This window comes from Gracilinanus agilis, chromosome 1 (assembly GCF_016433145.1).
Source record: "Gracilinanus agilis isolate LMUSP501 chromosome 1, AgileGrace, whole genome shotgun sequence".
Lineage (NCBI taxonomy): Eukaryota > Metazoa > Chordata > Mammalia > Didelphimorphia > Didelphidae > Gracilinanus > Gracilinanus agilis.
This window is the reverse complement of record NC_058130.1, coordinates 586,567,768-586,586,890: the sequence shown is the minus strand read 5'-3', so window position 1 is coordinate 586,586,890 and position 19,123 is coordinate 586,567,768. Positions and strand designations below refer to the sequence as shown.

Below are 19,123 nucleotides of genomic sequence, written 5' to 3'. Positions count from 1 at the left end.
TTCTTTTGTGATAATAATTTGGCTGTGGGTACTCTTGTTCTTAATATTGTTAATTGCAATTTGCCCAGAGTCACACAGCTTTTAAATATCTGAGGTCATATTTGAACTCATAAATTCCCGACTTCAGGCCCAGCACTGGGGACTATATTTACATCATTAAAAGACCTAAGTAGGATGCTTTCTTATCTCAGTTTCTGAGAATAATTTGAATAGTACTGGAAGAATTTAATAGAATTGTCATGTAACTCCAACAGGGTAAGGAATTGGGTTGGGGTATTTTTTGGGAAGAGCACAGAAGGGAAAATTCCCCTTACAATTATTTCCATTTATTTTTTTCTATTAATGGATTGTTTTTATCTTTGTTTGGTCTTCTATTGGTTTGGATATTTATATTTTTGAAGGCTCTCCTATTTTTTCAATTCTTAGTTTTGGTATCATACAATTATGAGTAGTATATTTTGAAAATTCATCTATTTTTCTTTCTTATGACATTGCTGTAATGTCACCTTGTTTTCTATTTTCTGACATCTTAATCATATTGGCTAAATGATAATTTTTTTCAAAGAATCAGTTTTTAAATTTAGTTTATCTTTTCAATAGATTTCTTTTGTTTGTTTTCTCTCTTTAAAAAAAAAAAAAACCCTTACCTTCTTAGACTGAATACTAAGTAACAACAGTTCTAAGGCAGAAGAAGAGCCTTAAGGGCTAAGCCCTTATGTATCACACAGCTAGGAAATATCTGAAATCAAATTTGAACACAGAACTTCCCATCACTAGAACTGGCTCTATATCTACTAAGCTACCTAGCTGCTCCTCTCCTCTACTTTTTAAATCTCTTCTTTTTTGTTTATTTTTGGTTTATTCATCTTGTCAGCTTTCAATTTTTACAAATGCATATTCAGTTCACTGATCCTTTCCTATTCTTTTTAATCAACATATGTTGTAGACATATAATTTTTTCCTTAGAAAAAATTTAGTTGTATCCTATAAATTTTAGTAAGTTTTTTCATTTTCCTCCTTTTACCTAATTCTCAATTACTTCTATGATTTTTTATTTGACTTCATTATTTAGGATTTCATTAAGTCTCCAAGTAAATTTTCTTTGTAGTTGAATGGGTTATTTTTTACTGTTCTGACTTATAAAGGATGTGTTTAATACTTCTGCCTTTTTTACATTTATTTGCAAAATCTCTATCAATTTTTGTTAAAAGCGCCATTTGGTGCTGGGAAACATGCATATTCTTTAGCAATCTTATTTAGCAGATGCCATAAGTTTTGTAACTCTAGTTTCTTTAGAAATTCATGCAATTCCATAGTTTCTCTTCTGTTTATCTGGGTTATTAGATTTATAAAATTGAGGAGAAGGCACTGTGATAATTAAATTAAGTCTACACAAAAGTGAGAGTACCTTCCAATTCTGGGAGGTCCTAAACCATGTGTGCTATTTTGAGTAACCAATCAGAATTGAGGCACCGCCCACTACACTTTCTATGAGAAAGTGTCTATTGTGATTGGACATGTGAATTAGGAGGGAGGAGCAGGAAGTGATACATAAGTGACAACTTTAAAAGGAGAGGATCCTCAGTCAGCTGAGGTCTTGGGTGGAAGACAGCATCTAGTGAGACTGCAGGAGAGAGTGAGCCTGCAACTGGTACAGTGAAGGGGACCTGAGGGAGCTTTGCTGGTTCATGACCTAGACTGTTCCATGTGGGTAAGTTAGGTTGACACACCTTCTCTTCCCTTGGTATTTCTGAAGACTCTACTCTCAGGGAGGCCTCTCTTGCCTCTCTAATTGTAAAAGGCCTTATGCCAAGAAGCCTTGTTTAATTAAACTTTGTACCACAACTGCTGTGCCTCTAAATCCTGACCTGGTCCTGGCCAGAGTTTCTCTCTCTCAATTTCCCTACCTTCAACCTTTCTAACTGTAAATAAATCAACATAAAAGTCAGTTTTGACTTGAGATTATTCCTTACTTGAGGAAATTTCCCGTGGAGACCACCTCTTAATATATTAAACCCATAAAACCCCTTTTCCCCCACTTACGGCACTGAAATCCTTTCTCAGCAATAGATTACAGTTTATGTATAGTAATGCAAAATTTTCTTTAACAAATTTAGATGTTTATGGTACTTGGAAGATATAAGCTCAATATTGATAAACATTTTTTAAATTTATAGTTCCTTTTAACAGTGTAGTTTCTTTGTTTTTTCTCCTTTGGTATTAGATATTTCTTTTCACTTTGTCCACTAGTGTGACTGCAACTTCTTTTTGTTGTTGTTTTTTTTTATTCAATTAAGGCATAATAAATTTTTTTCCAGATTCTCAAATTTATGCTTTGTATGGTAGATGAGTTTCTTCTAAGGAAAATATTATGGAGTTTTGTTTTCTTATCCAATCTGTGACTTCTGTGAAGGCAACTAAATAGTGCAATGGGCAGTGCTAGGCCTAGACTCAGAGGCATCTAAATTTAAAAAAAAAAAAAAAAAAAGGAAAACAAATATCTGAATTCAAATCAAGTCCCAGACACTTAGGAGGTAGGGGATTCAGGACAAGTTACAATTTCAGTTTACCTCAGTTCCTTCTACTATAACAATGGGGATAATGATAGCATTGTTACGATTAAAAATGATAAAGACTGATATAATAATAGAAATTAGTAATTTAATTAAAGCCATGCTGATAGGGATAAAATCATTAGACCGCGCGCCTGTAAGAATTAAAACTGCCACCTCAGCCATTTTTACCTTCCGTATCTTCCTGCGCCTCATAGCTAAGAGGGCCACTTCCCCCTGACCCAGGAGTCTTATCCCCTCTCTTACATCATCATACTTCCTGTTTGCCATGAGGAATCATGGGAAATTTAGTCTCAAAGTCTCCCACATGTCCATAGGAAATATATAACATACTTTTAAATGGCATCTTCCCAATTCCAACTATACAGCATGTTCCTTCCAGGGTTGTCAAGAGGATTAAATGAAATAATATTTCTAATAAAAGCCTTAGCACAGTGCCTTACGTAGCATATGGTATGAAGGAGGTACTATAAAAATGCTTATTCCCTTCTCTTCTCAAGTCCTATTTAAAGTTGTAGTTTATGCTTATGTTTTCAGAAATAGGATTCCAAACCCACAGCTCAGGTCTCTGTAACATAATATTTCTTTTTCTTAACTTATTTTAGCTTAAAGTACTTAAAGGCTAAAATATCCCCATTGACTCCTTTTCCCTTACCCTCAGGGGCCACTCTATAGTTGTTACTTTGTTCCTTTCCTAGTTAAGATTTTTACTTCAGGTATTAGTTGCTGCTTCTTTCTTCCTTTCATCTAGCTTTCTTCCTTTTTCTGTACCGACCTCCCCCATTTATCTATTTAAAAAAATCCACTATATCTTCTACTTCTACTTTTCCTGCTTTTGTTAGTTAAATTTTCTTTTTTTAATGCATTTTTCTAACAATTATTAGTTTCCCTTACTCTTTTCATTATTTGTCTTCCCTTTCTGATGATTCTAGGCCATATTCAGATGAAGTGATTAGGGAATTGCTTAAGGCAGTGATGAGCAAACTACAGCCTGGATCTCCCTTTTGGGGAATAGTTTGCCCATCACTATTCTAGACTAATTCTTTGATACATAAATACAGATTTGTGCCTTCTTTAGCCTATTAATCAAAGAACCAAAGCTTATAAGTACCCACATTAGGTTCCCTCTTCTGAAGAGTATATCTGTTATTGAAATAAAAATCTTGTCCCTAGTTCCTCAGCCTTTAAAAAAATACTTCTCTATCACATGCAGAAACTGGTATTTTCTTAAAGAAATAAGGAACAATTCAAACAAAGGAATATTTAGCTCTGTTGGCTAGGCCATGCCAATGTGGTGCAATAGATAAAATGTGGGGGAAAGGAGCTAGGGAAGGCTTGAATTCAACAGGCCTTTGATACTTGCAAGATTTGAGATAGTGGCCAATTCCTTTCCCTTTCCTCAGCTTTAGTCTCCTAATCTGTAAAATGGAGATAACAAAAGTACCTACTTCCCAAGTTTTAAAGATACAATGATATTTTGTAAAGCAATTTATAAACCCTAAAGTACCATGTAAATTCTAGCAATTGTTATAATTAAAAATTATAACACTACCAAAGGTAATTTACAATATTGTCATCTCAATGAAACTCTCAAAAGGATATATTACCCAACATGAAAAAATAAAATTCACTTAGAATGATAAAGAATCTAGATTAAGGAAAAAATTTAAAAGAGATAGGTATGAAGGAAGAATAGGACTTCCAGACCTCATACTCTATCATCAAGCAGCAGTAATAAAATCTTCTAAAATTGGTTGAAAAATAAAGAAGTGGATCAACTGAACAGACTAAACAAGGAAGAAATCAGAAAGCATTCAACTCAATAATCCATTGTTCAATAAACTGGAAAACATAAATTACTTATGTTAGAACTCCCTATTTGATAAAAAATGACTAGGAAAACTGAAAAGCAATGTGGTAGAAATTAGGTTTAGGCCAAAAATATCAATTCTTTCTGTAATATATTCAAAATGAACATGATATCTTAATATTAAAGGCATTATTATTAAAAAAGTAGGAGAAAGAAATTATAAAATTTGCAAACCTATGAACAGAAGAGATATTCTTGACGAAACAAAGGATAAAAGCAATTACAAACGGAAAAACTGATATTTTTGATTACATGAAACTAAGAAGTTTAGAGAGAATCACAATTTGACTATGATAAGATGGGAAATGGTTAAATGGGGAGGAAAAGTATCAGATTTCTCTGATAAAGGGTTTAGTATCCAATATGTATTTACAATTAAAAGATATACACAAATAAATTTGAATATGTATATGTATATAATCATGTATGATTAATATATTTATATTTGATGCTGATTTATATTTATAGAAATAATTGTTATGCATAAACATATAATTGCATAGGTTATATATATACACATAATTTATATGTGACTATAAAGGCCAAATGCTCTGTTTTCTGATAATCAGTCAAAGGATATAAACAGTTCGCAAAAGAACTGTGAAGTATATGCAACTATATGAAAAGAATGTTCCAAATCACTAATAATAAGAGAAATGCAAATAAAAAATGAGGATTCACCTAACACTCTAAATAATAGAGAAGACAAAAGATGGGATGAGTCATAGGTTAAATAATAAAACAAAATGAGAAAATCATACGTCATTTCATAGATTAAAAAGGAAATTTAGTTCGAAAAAACTGAAGACCCATATTTATCAGTGATTGGCACCAAGAATATCTCAAGGAGATTCTGTGAAGTGAAGCTCCCTTACCTGAATTGTCTCTACCATTTTCTACCAGTCAAGCATCAGGGAGTTCCTTTTAGTTACTTTTGTTATTATTAAAATGGATATAGATGGATGTTAAAAGAAGTATTAATATATATATATTTTAAAAGTGTGGCCGCCAGGAATCAACAATTCAGGTTGATTCCGTAATTAAATCAGACCCAAGTCAACATTGGGTTAAGGCAGTTTATTTACAATTAGGAAGGTAAAGGTATGGGAATAAAGAGAAAGGGAGAGGCTAGTCCAGGCCTGCAGAGGCCTGGACGGAGAGAGAAGGTTAAAAGGCTAAGTAAATTAGGCTGCAAGCCACAAGGCCTAGCAACCAGATAGGCTAGTGCCTATCTAAGGCAGAGTTTTGGAAGTGGCCCAGATAGGCCAAGGAAGTCAGCCTAACTTACCCACGTGACAATTCAGAGTAGAAGCTGCCTGAGGTCTCAAGAGAGGTCCTTCAGCACCAAGTTCAAAGCGGGAACTGCCTCCAAAGGAAGTAACCAACATACTTAAAGAGATTGTGTCTTTTGTCACTTCCCATGGGTCCACCTCTAATTCAAGTGGACAAATGGCAGTCTCTACGCTGATTTTGGCCTGCCCAAAGGGAAGTCCCTTGTTCTTGATTAGTTACTTATTGTCACGTGTGGGTAACTCATCTCCCCTCCCCATTAAGGGAGGTGAGAATGACATCATTCTATGCCTAGGGTAAGTAAGAGTTTAACTATGAATGGGCTAGAGTTAATTCTATTTACACAAAACTTTACATTATAGATTATAAAATATACATTTCCTTCTGAGAATTATACATTCCCCCCCTGAAATTACTCCTAAAAGAGTTAAAATTTTACATTATAGATTATAATACAGACATTATGATTATAAAATTTACACCCCTGAGGAAAATTCCAAATAACACATTGTCCTCTGAAGAGTGTACTCCAGGTCAGCTAAGGATAACTGGCTGAGTCTCGGAGTTGTATGAAATTAATTGGCAAAAGAAATAAAATCCAAATAAAAGAGAAAAAATTAACTTGTGAATGAAATACAAAATGTCAAAATCTCATGTGCAAAAATGTAAGGAAAAATAAATTTATATCAGGTCCTTGAATCAAGGCCCAATTAAAGTGATTTAAGCAGTTTGCAATTACCAATTCAGGAGCCAGGATAACAGAGAGTTGCCATTCTATATATAAGAGAAATAACAGGACCAAATATGTGTACAAGGGAAATGTCTTTCCCTAGTCTGATTTTTTCTGCACCTTCTCAGGGAAAAAGGCATAATGATAGCTAATCTTAGGTACTTTACTAGGAATTTAAGTTAAGGGGACATCTGGCCTCTAAAATGTTAGAAAACTGCAACTCCAAAACTCAGTATTAGCATCAGAAGGTTGAGGGTTTGTGTCCTTTCGTGGTCGCCAACTGTTAGTTTTAAAATTAATATTCAATCCCTTTAAAGTATGATATTTATAAGGATTTATTATTAAAAGTGCAGAGAAAGAGTCCCAACTCACCCTTTGCCACGCCGCCTCCTCTCCAAAAAGCCCCAGCATCACGCCCAAAACACCCATATCAAAACAACCCACGAAAACCAACGACCAATAGGAAAAGGCTTAAGGAATTATGAGTATGGTGAAAGGGAGTTTGGGTAATGTAGTTTAAAGGGATACAAGGTCTTTTCAACTTTACACTTTGTACTCAAGTATTTAGGAAGTGTTAACAGTGGCCAGAGCCTTTAATCATCTGAAATATAAGTCTTCGGGGTGGTTTCAACACCTTTTAATGGAAAATTACCCTAATTTATATAGTAGAAGAGATTAAGATACTGCTTGTACCATAGGTACCAATCTTGAAAGCCAATTAGTATCAGCTTCTTCATTTGCAAATGTAGAAACAATGCCTAGGAAAATAATGTGATTTCAATATGGTCGCAGACAGTTTGTGCCAGAGTTTGGAACAGAAACCAACAACTTCAATTTTAATCCCTTTTACTAGGGAGTTTTAGTATAATCTAGTAAAGGATGAAGAGAGTCTACCATGCTATCATTGCAATGAAGTCTATTTCTATACTTATTTTATTATTGTTACTTCTAATAAAATAAGATAAAGTTTTGATTAATTACATAAAGTAACTCAAATGAAAACTCTTTATTAAAGAAATTAGCAAAAAAAAGTTTACATGACCAAAGATGTATAACCTAAAAATATATTAGGCTAATAATGAAACACGGATGGAGGGCGATTAGCAAATAACAGTCCCTGAGCTTCATCAGAAAATAAACAACATCAAAAGAGCAAAAGGAAGGTTGATACTATATCAGGTGAACCTATGGTGGAAGATTTATAAGACATACAATAGTCAGACTACATGAGAAAAAACAAATATAGGAAACTTCTGGGTGACATGACCAACAAAAGATAGGAGTATTACATTTTTTTGCCCTAATATCCATTAGTCCTTAAAACCCTCCATGAAGAAATTATAAGTCAGAATTACAACTATCTCCACAGACCAAAAAATCAAGAAACCAAAAACAGTAAAAGCCCCAGGAATTAACAATGTGGAATGTTAATGTTTAATCTGCACATTTGCTACCTCTCTCTCCAACTAGCAACTACACTCTGGAAGGCTATACAATTAGACCTGTGGTCTGGGAACCATTTAGCAATTTCTTTGTTGCTACTGCAGCCCCTCTCAGGATACTCCTATCTCTGTCCTTATATCATTCTACACCAACAAATAGCAGCCCTTAACTCTATTCAGCTACTTGAAGAATATAAAAAGATTCCACCTTAACATACTATCCTTCAAATGTTTTGTATTTATGTGATGTTACTAAGGTCACATACTAGTAAGTAAAATTTTTAATTAATATCTAATTTAACTGATGTCTAAATAAGACCTCATTTGCATCTAGGATCTATACACAGAATATGACCACTAAAGGCCCTATGCCTTAGAACAGTGATGAGCAAAATTTTTAAAGAGGGGGCCAAAGGAAAGGAAATTCTCATCTGTCAGTCTGTTTCTAAGGCAAGGCTTTCGAAGTTTCATTGTATTGTATCCTACTCATTGTATTCATCAGATTAGGAATAATGTCAAGTTGCCAGATAGAACATATCATCTGGCACACAGGCCTTAGTTTGCCCACCACTGGCTTAGAAGAAGAGTACAAAAAGATGTACAGCAAAATGAATGAATGAAAAAGCATTTGCTAATGTGACATGCACTGAAAAGACAAATAGAAAAAGCTAGACAACATCTTTCAGAGATGTTCAATGTGTTGGTTGTTTTTGCTAAAATGATTTTTTCCCCTTTTTTATCTTTGTTGCAAGAGAAAATATACTGGGTGTGAAAATTATTCATTATTTAGACTTTAGCCACCAGGAATATATCACCCCACCCAACTTAGAATTAAGTGGTGAGGGGGGGTTCGGGTCTATGACCCACATGTGCTAGTGACTGACAAATAAAAAACAAGTGACTTCCCCCTGGGCAGTCCAAAACAAGGTTGAGGCTGCCATTTGTCTATGTGGTACTGGAGATGAATGCAGGAAGTGACAAAAAGAACTATCTTTTAAATATGATGATAACTTCCTGTAAGGGGATTTGGCCTTTTGAACTTGGCCTTGTAGGAGCTTGAGTGGAGACCTCAGACTGATTCCGTTTGAATTGTCACATGGGTAAGTTAAGACTGACTCTCTTTTCCTTGGCTTTTCTGGAGGTCTCGGGGTCTGTGTGTCTGTCTGTCTGTCCGTCTCTCTCTCTCTCTCTCTCTCTCTCTCTCTCTCTCTCTCTCTCTCTCTCTCTCTCTCTCTCTCTCAATCTCTCTCTCTCTCTCTCTCTCTCTCTCTCCCCCTCCTTCACTCCCTCCCCTTCAATTTGGAGATCGTGTAATCAATTTCCTGCCGAACAAACTCCTAGATATCCAGTCCACCCATAATTTTTCCCTTTCACACTTTGTAAGAAACTTGATATATATATATATATATATAAAAAACTGAAAATGAATATGACATAAAAGAACACAAGACACTTAAAACATTTTTTTAATATAAATTATTCCAGACTAAACCTTCTGACATCACTGGATTGGAAGTCCAGGGCAATGGCAGGCCATACAAAGTACACTAAAGTTTTAGTAAGGCATTTGGCAAAAAGGGTCAGCAGCATGACATGGGAGATACAAAACCTGAGTTTGAGGCCATATTAACAGCCTTGTAACTAGAACAAGGAAGGTGAAAGTTTATGAGATTTGATCAGATCTTGTCTGAATGTTGTGTCTAATTCTAAGTATCATATCTTAAGGACTTGATAAAAGTAATGAGTATCAGGAAGATAACCATAAACATTATATAACATTTCTGTTGAAGAAACCTGTTTGGTTTCACCTAAAGAAGGAAATATTAAGGGAAATTGATATGTATAAGAAATTTCCAGTTAAATATAAAATAAATAATAAATGATCAGAGCTGGTAAAAAATGGGACTGGCTGCCTCAGAAAGTAGAAAATTCCTGGTCACTGAAAGTCCCCAAGGGAAATGTGGATAACCATTTTTCAACGATGCTACAGAAGGGAGTTCACATTTCAGAAAAGTCGGCGTGGATGATTATAAAGTCCTTTCCCATTCTAAGACTAAACAATACATCAAGTCCTTGCCTTATGGAAGTGAATTCTTCTAGGGAGTCCTGTGAATATAGAAATAAAAAAAAATAAAAAAATAAAAAGCTCTAAACTATTCCCATTCTACACAACAGAAAGAAAAGAAAAGGCCACAATGGGAAAAAATAGACAGGGAAAAAGAGAATACTGGAGGAACAAAAACATGAACAAAGGAAAAGAGTAAAGAACCGGCAAGAAAACACTAGGATGAAGTGGAAGAATTAATCAGCATTTAAAGAATGGGCATGATTGAGTGATTATATTAATCATAATGATACTCATAAGAGAAATTCCTGATACAGAAAAATAATGATAATAATAATATTCAGAAAGAATCATTAAACTATCTTACCAAAGTTAGAACCAGAAATTCAAATAATACACAAACGTTATTTCAAAAAACAAACAAAAAAAAAGTTACTTAAAATATGTTCTAAATACCCGATATACAGGCATAAACCAACATTTACCACAAGAATTACATTGCACTACAAAATATTTTTTACAAAATATTTATAATAACTATGATGCTTACCCCCAAAGCTGGCAATCTCTGTGTGCAACTCACTGCAACTTTTAGTTTCCAATCTGTTTCACCATCTAGCTGGTCAGTTCTAATGAAACATGAACCTTAAAATTAAAGAAAAAAAATTTACCAAACTAGGTCATTTAAGTCTTATAGAAGATAAATTTCAAGGATACATATTTCTACTTAGAATTACAAAGTTAAAAAAAGAAAAATATAATGCATATTTATTATAATCATATGGAAGGAAGCTTAAATTTGTTATTTTGTTTGGCTATAAAGATTATAAATAGTCAGGTATAACAATAAAAATTATATCTTTGTTGTGATAAATTTTACTATCCTTTCCTTTTGTTTATTCAATTTAATTTTTGCAAAAACATACTAAGAGAAATTGCTATCTATTTTAAAGCATCACAATTGAAAATTAGTTCACCTAAACTCAGATACTTTGTGTGACCCTGAGAAAGTCACCTAATCCCAATTGCCTAGTGCTTAACAATCTTCTGAGTTGGAGCCAATGGATGGGAGGGAGGGAGGGAGTAAGGGAGGGAGTAAGGGAGGGAAGGAAGGAAGGAAGGAAGGAAGGAAGGAAGGAAGGAAGGAAGGAAGGAAGGAAGGGAGTTAGTTCACAAATAAATCTATATTCACAAAAAGAATATTATATTTATTTATCAAATGTTCACACTGTTCATGCTTTGCTTAATTTTTCCAACAGAAACAATAGATTTACCACTACTTTATACATATAGAACAATTCCTAAAACTTCGAAAATGCAACTCTCTTGAAACTGAAGTTACCACATTAACTTTATTGTTTTTTTGGTTTTTTTGTTGTTTTTTTATTTTAACCCTTGTACTTCGGTGTATTGTCTCATAGGTGGAAGATTGGTAAGGGTGGGCAATGGGGGTCAAGTGACTTGCCCAGGGTCACACAGCTGGGAAGTGGCTGAGGCCGGGTTTGAACCTAGGACCTCCTGTCTCTAGGCTTGACTCTCACTCCACTGAGCTACCCAGCTGCCCCCCACCACATTAACTTTAAAAAAAAAAAAAAAAAACTTTACCTTCCGTCTTAGAATCAATATTGTGTATTGGTGCCAAAGCAGAAGAGTGGTAAGAGCTAGGCAATGAGGGTTAAGTGACTTACTCAGGGTCACATAGCCAGAAAGTGTCTGACCACCTCTGAACACAGGACCTCCCATATCTAGGTCTGGCTCTCAATTCACTGAGACACTTAGCTGACCCCCACATTAACTTTTAATTATTGGAATTTTTAAACAAGATAAAGATAATTACAAAAATTCCAAAATGAGGGGCAGCTGGGTAGCTCAGTGGATTGAGAGTCAGGCCTAGAGACAGGAGGTCCTAGGTTCAAATCCGGCCTCAGCCACTTCCCAGCTGTGTGACCCTGGGCAAGTCACTTGACCCCCATTGCCCACCCTTAACCACTCTTCCACCTATGAGACAATACACCGAAGTTAAGGGTTTAAAAAAAAATTCCAAAATGTACCCAAACAATTATTCACATACATAATAGATTTCTATAATGGCAATATATTGAATCTTAACTTTTATTGATTGGTTGATTTTACTGATTATTGATTAAGCTATAACTAAAACTACCTCTTTTAAAACTGTTTTTTTTGTTAATTTCTACCTACTCCAAATTAATATAGGAAATATTCATACTTTAAAAACTGAATTCCTTCAGAGTCCCTTTTCCAAATTTTATAAAGACAAAGTAATCAGGGTTCTTAAAAAATGTGAAATTAAAACTAAATTCAAGTAATCCTTACTATCTCAAAATAGGTTTAATGGATTGTCACTATTAAGAGTAGAGATCAAATTTTTTAAATTAAAACTTGTGTTTTATATGAACAGTGTAACTTATCCATATCCTTAGAAATATACTTCCAGACTCTGAATTTCAGTCCTCTTATTAAGAATTAACAAAGTTGTCTGAAAATGGGAGGGTGTGGAGAAAGGGGAAGAAATAGGTAGTATCAGTTACCAAAAAAGGAATTTACTAATTGGCAATGGGATTTTTCTTTGTATAATTTCTTGAACAAAGAGAATGGAGCAAAAGAATGACAATGAGACAAGACAAAAAAAAGTTATTTAGTTACATGCAGGACACAGATCGACAGTGTATCAGAAAATACAGTTTGTTTGGGTGCTCATGTCTAGAAGAATTTGGTATCAAAGTATGGGTGGACCCTGATGTAAGTAATGTCTAACAGTATAATCAGTTGTATTAATATCAATAAATTTAGCAGATCAGTAGGTTAAGTTCTTAGAAAAACACAGAGAAGAAATACGTTTCTGAAATTATATCTGACTCGAAGGTGGTATTTTCATCTACCAGATTTCCAAAAGAAACTAGTATCTGTTCAGTGACTGACTATACTTCTATACTATATAAATCAAACATTATCTTAAGTCTGAAAACTTTATGATAATCCAAATAAAAATGCAAGACTATCTTAAAATCTCTGAAGCAAAATATCTGAAAAAATGACATTTTTGTTTGTATTCACTTGCAACAAAATCCATATTTAAACATTTTACCTTTAAATCCTTAGACTAGAAGTAGAAATACCACAAAAATTTGATGAATAACAAATCACACCAAAGAATGTCACACTTAAATGTATGTTTCAATCTCTAACAGATTAAAAGGCCACTTTCAATCATACTTTTCTTATATAAGACATTTCATGGTTTTCTTTACCTATCCTGTCAATGTTTGCTCTCATCCATCAATTTCATTTAGAATTATACTGTGGATCAATGCAGTTCAAGACCAGTGTGGCTCTCATGAATGGATGACTGCACATATATTCACTTAATAGAGCTCACACTATGACATGTATTGGCCAGCTAAATTTCCTCTCCACTTCAGCCGTTAATTTCATCAATAACTTATCTCATTGCCTTTTCCCTTTTATCTAGAAAAAGAGACTGCTTTGTGCTAATTCAGCATTAAATAATAATTACTACATGAAAATTGAAACAATAAATAAAACATTTCTGTTTTCAAAAAAGTATCACTTCTGAAATCATAATTTCAAATATCCTATGTAATATAATTTTAAAATTGTATTACCAGGGTATAACAATAAAGGATTATTTAATAATAATTACATATGGATACAAAATAAGTAAATTGGGCATTACACAAATGGATAATTATAAGAAAATGGAACACATGCATTAAATATGAAAGCACTGTCCAGCAACTATCAAACCTTGTAAATTAGTTATGAAAAAAAATTCCCTTAAAAACAATGCTATAAATGATAACTAGATTCCCAGGTAAACATACAATACCCTATTTAACCCATAATCTAGGTGAAATAGGGTATATATTAATTAGCCTAATAAAAATTGTCAAATTTTAATAAAGCACTAAAATGGAATAAAATAGTTACATTATCTTAAAAGTTATTTTAATGAAAAGAGAATGATGACTCAGACAGAATAGTAGAAATTTTTGTGGAGAAACATATTAAAGGTGTTTGCCGGGTATTAAAAATTATGTGGCTACTTATTCACTACATTTAATTTCATTTCAAATATAACTTTTTTTCTCTAGAGAAAGCAAAACCTTAGTCATATTATTCATATCAGTCATTAGAGGGATCTTCCTTTTTCATTGTTTGGGCAGGAGGAGGAATGGAGTTTTACACAAAAACTCACATATAGAAAAAATAATCAGAAAGTGAAAGAAAAAATGCTTTTTTCTTGAAGCCAATGCAGAATTGGAAGAAAAAGAGTAAAGAGGAAGGAATGCCTTAAAGGGAGACTTACATTAAGACATCATTGGGCAATTAAATTAACAGAAAACTAACCTGTGAACAATTAACTCCCCACCCCACCCTGTCCCAAAGTGCAATTTGTATGTCTTGCCACTTAATAGGAAGCAAAAAGAATGGGGAAAAATGAATGAGACAATCTCCCACCCAACCTGACAACAAAATGATGCATAATAGCAGAGATTAGACATTTATGAGGAACTCATATTCAAATCCAGCCTCCAACATTTACTAGTTGCAACACTGTAAGATTGTGAAATCACTTAACCTCTTTAATCTACAGAGACTTCATAATATCCGTGGTATCTACCTAAAAGAGTTGTTTTAAGAACCATTTAATATGAGTAAAATACATTATAAACCTTAAAACAATACATAAATGAAACTAATTTTTTACTCCAAGACTATATAGTCAACTGGCTAGATTAGGTTAAAGATGTTTTCTTCCTCCTCAAATCTTTCTGAGCACTTTGTCTCAAATGACCACAACACCTTACATGACACTGATTTGTATACATACAATTTTTCCCAGAGTAAAATGTAATCTCATTTCTGATAAGAAAAGCAGTATTTTTTCCATCTCTCTAACCCCAGATAGTAGTATACTGCTTTATATATCAAAATCAGTTCAATTAGACACTTATTTAACCCTACCATGTACAAACAAAAATTTCACTCAATAATACCCACAAGCAGTGTTGGCAAAGGTTTTCTAGTTCATGTACCCAGAGGACAACTTCAAGCTGACTATGAGCCCCCTACATTACCAGAGAGAGCAGAGGGGAGGAAGTACTAACTTTGGGCAACTGGACAGAGGGTTGGTGCATGCAAAAAAATGTCCTCAGGAACTAGAAAGAGAGGGTACAGAGCAGCTCCCCAAGAGCCAGCTGGGCATGGGTGCCAACGCTGCATTACACAATTCAATTGGTCTAAATTTCCCTGACAACTTCGAATCTTATATCATGAACTCCTTAGTGAATACTTCAAACTACGTATGTCTAGTAGATGTCTTAAGCTAAATATGTCCAAAACTAAATTCATTATCTTCTCCCCACCAAAGCTTCACCTTTTAATTTCCCTATTACTATTATTATTATTCTCTATTACTATTGACTCTAACCTCCCTGCTAGATGTCATCAATTGCTCATTCTTTCAACTATCATATCCAATCTACTACCAAATCCTGTCAATTATACCTTCATAACAACTCTCATATGTCCCTTTTTCCCCAGTGACTTCCACTACCCTGGGGCAAGCCCTCTTCATAATCAAACTACTACATTAAACTTATAACTGGTGTTCTGCCAGAAGCCAGCCAGCAGCTCCAGGGGTCTGGAAAGGTGTACGGTTTAGGTGAGAAAGAAGAGAGTCAGAGAGGCACAGTGGATTTCCGGAAGCTGTTCTGAGAACTTCCTGTGAAATTTTTATTTTTATACTTTTCTCTCACAGTCACACAAATGCTGGGAAAATTTACACTTTAAATTCAAAACATAGAAGAACTCAAGGTTACATAGGAATTGGCATGAACATATTTCTACATATACCTAGTCTAAACATTCTTCAAGGCTATCAAAACTCTATTTTATCTAAATTTTATTTTAATAAAAGAACCTTAAACATATTTCAAAAGTGGATAAAAGTGTAAGAACTCTCAAATTCAGGGGGATAAGTCTAATGTGGGAAAGTAATAAAGTGTGAGAACATTTGGGTTCACAGAGTTAAATTAAGTGTGAGAAAGCCATCCAATGGCGGTATTTTGTTTTGAAATACCATGTTCTGTCCTTCAGACTTTTTGGGACAAAGAGAGAAAAGATTAAAGCAGCTTCTGCTATTTTTTGCTGAGGGAATAAACTATTAACTCATTAAATGCTGATTTATTATAGAATACTAAGGGGAATTGTATAAGGAGAGTCCTATAAATGGATTTCTATAAAGAAATTTTATATACTAAAAAACTTGAGGCTATCCTAAAAACATAGATTATAATAATTTAATAATGAAAAGTGTTAATCAGAAGAGATCACACAGAGGGGTCAGACTGGGTATCCATTCATCTCAGTGGCTTGATTTTCAGACAACAGGGATCAAGTTAAGGCTCTACAGTCTGCATTGACTCAATGGACCCTGATGGAGACCCTTATATCTCTGAAGGGCTCCCAACATTCTAAATTGCAGTCTCTCCACTCTATAATCCATTCTCTACTCATCTGTCAAAATGATCTTCCTAAAGCACAGCTCTAACAATATATTACCTCTTCTACTCAGCAAACTAGTGGATTCTGTCACCTCCAGGATCAAATATAAATCCCATTTTGCAATCAAAGTCCTTCATAATCTGGACTCTCTCCTATCTTTCTAGTCTTAATACCTTAGTTCCCTTGAAGTAATCTGAGATCTAGTAACACTAGTCTACTTACTTTTGCTCATAGAAGATACTCTGTTTTCTGATTCTGGGTATTTTCCTGGCTGTTCTGTTCGCATGACTAGACTTTTCTCCCTCCTCACTTCAATCTCCTGGATACCTTTAAGTTCCATTTTAAAATCCGACTTTCTTCAAGAAGTAATGCTAGCACCTTCTTTTTTATGATTATCTCCATTTAATATTGTACATATCTTGCCTGAATATAGTTCTTTGCACGTTGTCTCTCCTTCAAGGTTTGGAGCTCTTTGAAAAAAGAAATTGTTTTTTGGCTTTCTTTAAAATCCCATAGCTTAGCCCAACCCTGGTATTAAATGAATATATATTGACTGGCATGAAGGAGAGCAATATCAAATAAATGTAGAAAGATTAAGTTGGACCACAGAATATAGAACATTAAACGTCTGGTTGAATTCATACTAAGAAGCCACTGGAGACTTGAGCAAAAGGGTAATAAGATAAAACTTATATTTTCTAAATGTAAATGAACCAGAGATCATAGACAAGAAGCAAAGAAAAAAATTAGAAAAACACTGCAATGAATTATTTGAGAGACAATGTGGGAAAGAAATAGGCTCCTGTAAGTGAAAAGAAGGGATTAGATGCAAAAAGTGTTATGAAGAAAGGTAGAAGCAACAAAACTTACAATTTATTGGGCATAGAGATGGTAGAAAGGAGAAGCCAAAAAACTCCAAGGTTATGAACATGGGAGACCGAAAGGGTGAGGATATCTTCAGCAACAAAAACCAAAATCTATAAAAAGTCCCATTTTGGGCATGTTGAGATTGAAAAGATGATAAGACTCCTCAATGGAATTTTCCTAAAGATAACTGTCAATATGGGAGTTAAGTTGAGTAGAGTTAGATAAGACTGATTACAAGTAGATATGGAAATCAACTTTACACATGATAATCTGCTTGCCAGAAGCTTTTCTAACCTCGAAACTCAGATAAATTTTTGAGCTTTTTTCTTAGGTCTCAAGCATTTATATAACATCTATTATATACCAAGCTCTTTACAGATATTATTCCATTTCATCTTTATAACAACTGCAAAAGATTGGTGAAATTATGATCCCTATTTTAAAGTTGAAGAAACAAGACCGAATAGGAGCAAAATTACTTTGTCCAGGATCACATATCTAATATGTCAGACTGTGTTGGAATTTGGGTCTTTCCTGACTCCAGGCCCAGTATTCTGTTCATTGTGCGACTTAGCTGTAAGCTCTTCATAAATTATTACCAAGTTTTAAAAATGAACAATTATAACTGTTTGCATTAAAATGACATGTTCTGCTTCTCAATGTGAAATTATTGAAGTTGGGAAATTTAAAAATATAATTCCTTATGAAAAATCTCTACTTTCAACTATTATCAAAGATTTTTGCTATTACTATATTCCTTTTTGACAGTCTTTCAAATTTTTAAAGTACCTCTGATTATAAGAACTATAGCCCCAAGCAATACAAGATCTAAAACTGTATTATAAAGCCATGATCATCCAATGACACATGTAAATCTCAGTGGAATTGTGTGTTGGCTACTGGAGGGGGATTGGGAGGAGGGGAGGGAAAGAACATGAATCATGTAACCATGGAAATTTTCTTAATCAATAAATAAAATTTAAAAAAAAAATAAAGCCATAATCATCAAAACAATGTGGCTAAGAGTCAGAAGACAGGATCAATGGAATAGACTTGGGGTAAATAACCTCAGCAACATATTGTATGAAAAACCCAAAGATCCCAGCTTTTCAGACAAGAACCCACTATTTGACAAAAACTGCTGGGAAAATTGGAAAACAGTATAGGAGCAATTAGGTGTAGATCAACATCTCACACCCTATACCAAGATAAATTCAGAAAGGGTAAATTACTTAAATATAAAGAAAGAAATTAGGTGAATATAGAATAGTATACCTGTCAGATCTATGGGAAAGGAAAGAATTTAAGATCAAGCAAGAGATAAAGAATATTATAAAATGTAAAATGAATAATTCTGATTACATTAAATTAAAAAGGTTTTGTACAAACAAAACCAATGCAACTAAAATCAGAAGAAAAGCAACAAATTTGGGGGAAAAATCTTTATAACAAAAACCTCTGACAAAGGTCTAATTTCTCAAATTTATAAGGAGCTAAGTCAAGTGTACAAAAAAATTCAAGCCATTCCCCAATTGGCAAATGGGCAAGGGACATGAATAGGCAGTTTCAAGATAAAGAAATCAAAACTATGAATAAGCACATGAAAAAGTATTCTAAATCTCTCATAATTATAGAAATGCACATCAAAACAACTCTGAGGTACCACCTAAAACCTAGCAGATTAGCTAACATGACAACAAAGGAAAGTAATAAATGTTGGAGGGGATGTGGTGA

The 19,123-nt window shown here is 33.9% G+C and overlaps 1 protein-coding gene across 1 annotated transcript in view; it reads right to left on the bottom strand.

Annotated features, from left to right (window-relative positions):
* The window catches only part of ATP9B (ATPase phospholipid transporting 9B (putative)), a 506,373-nt gene that overhangs the window by 327,675 nt on the left and 159,575 nt on the right, over positions 1-19,123 (bottom strand). The window contains exon 8 of the mRNA XM_044683481.1: positions 10,521-10,615. Coding sequence (XP_044539416.1) covers positions 10,521-10,615 — 95 coding nt within the window. The remainder of the gene's footprint in view (positions 1-10,520; positions 10,616-19,123) is intronic.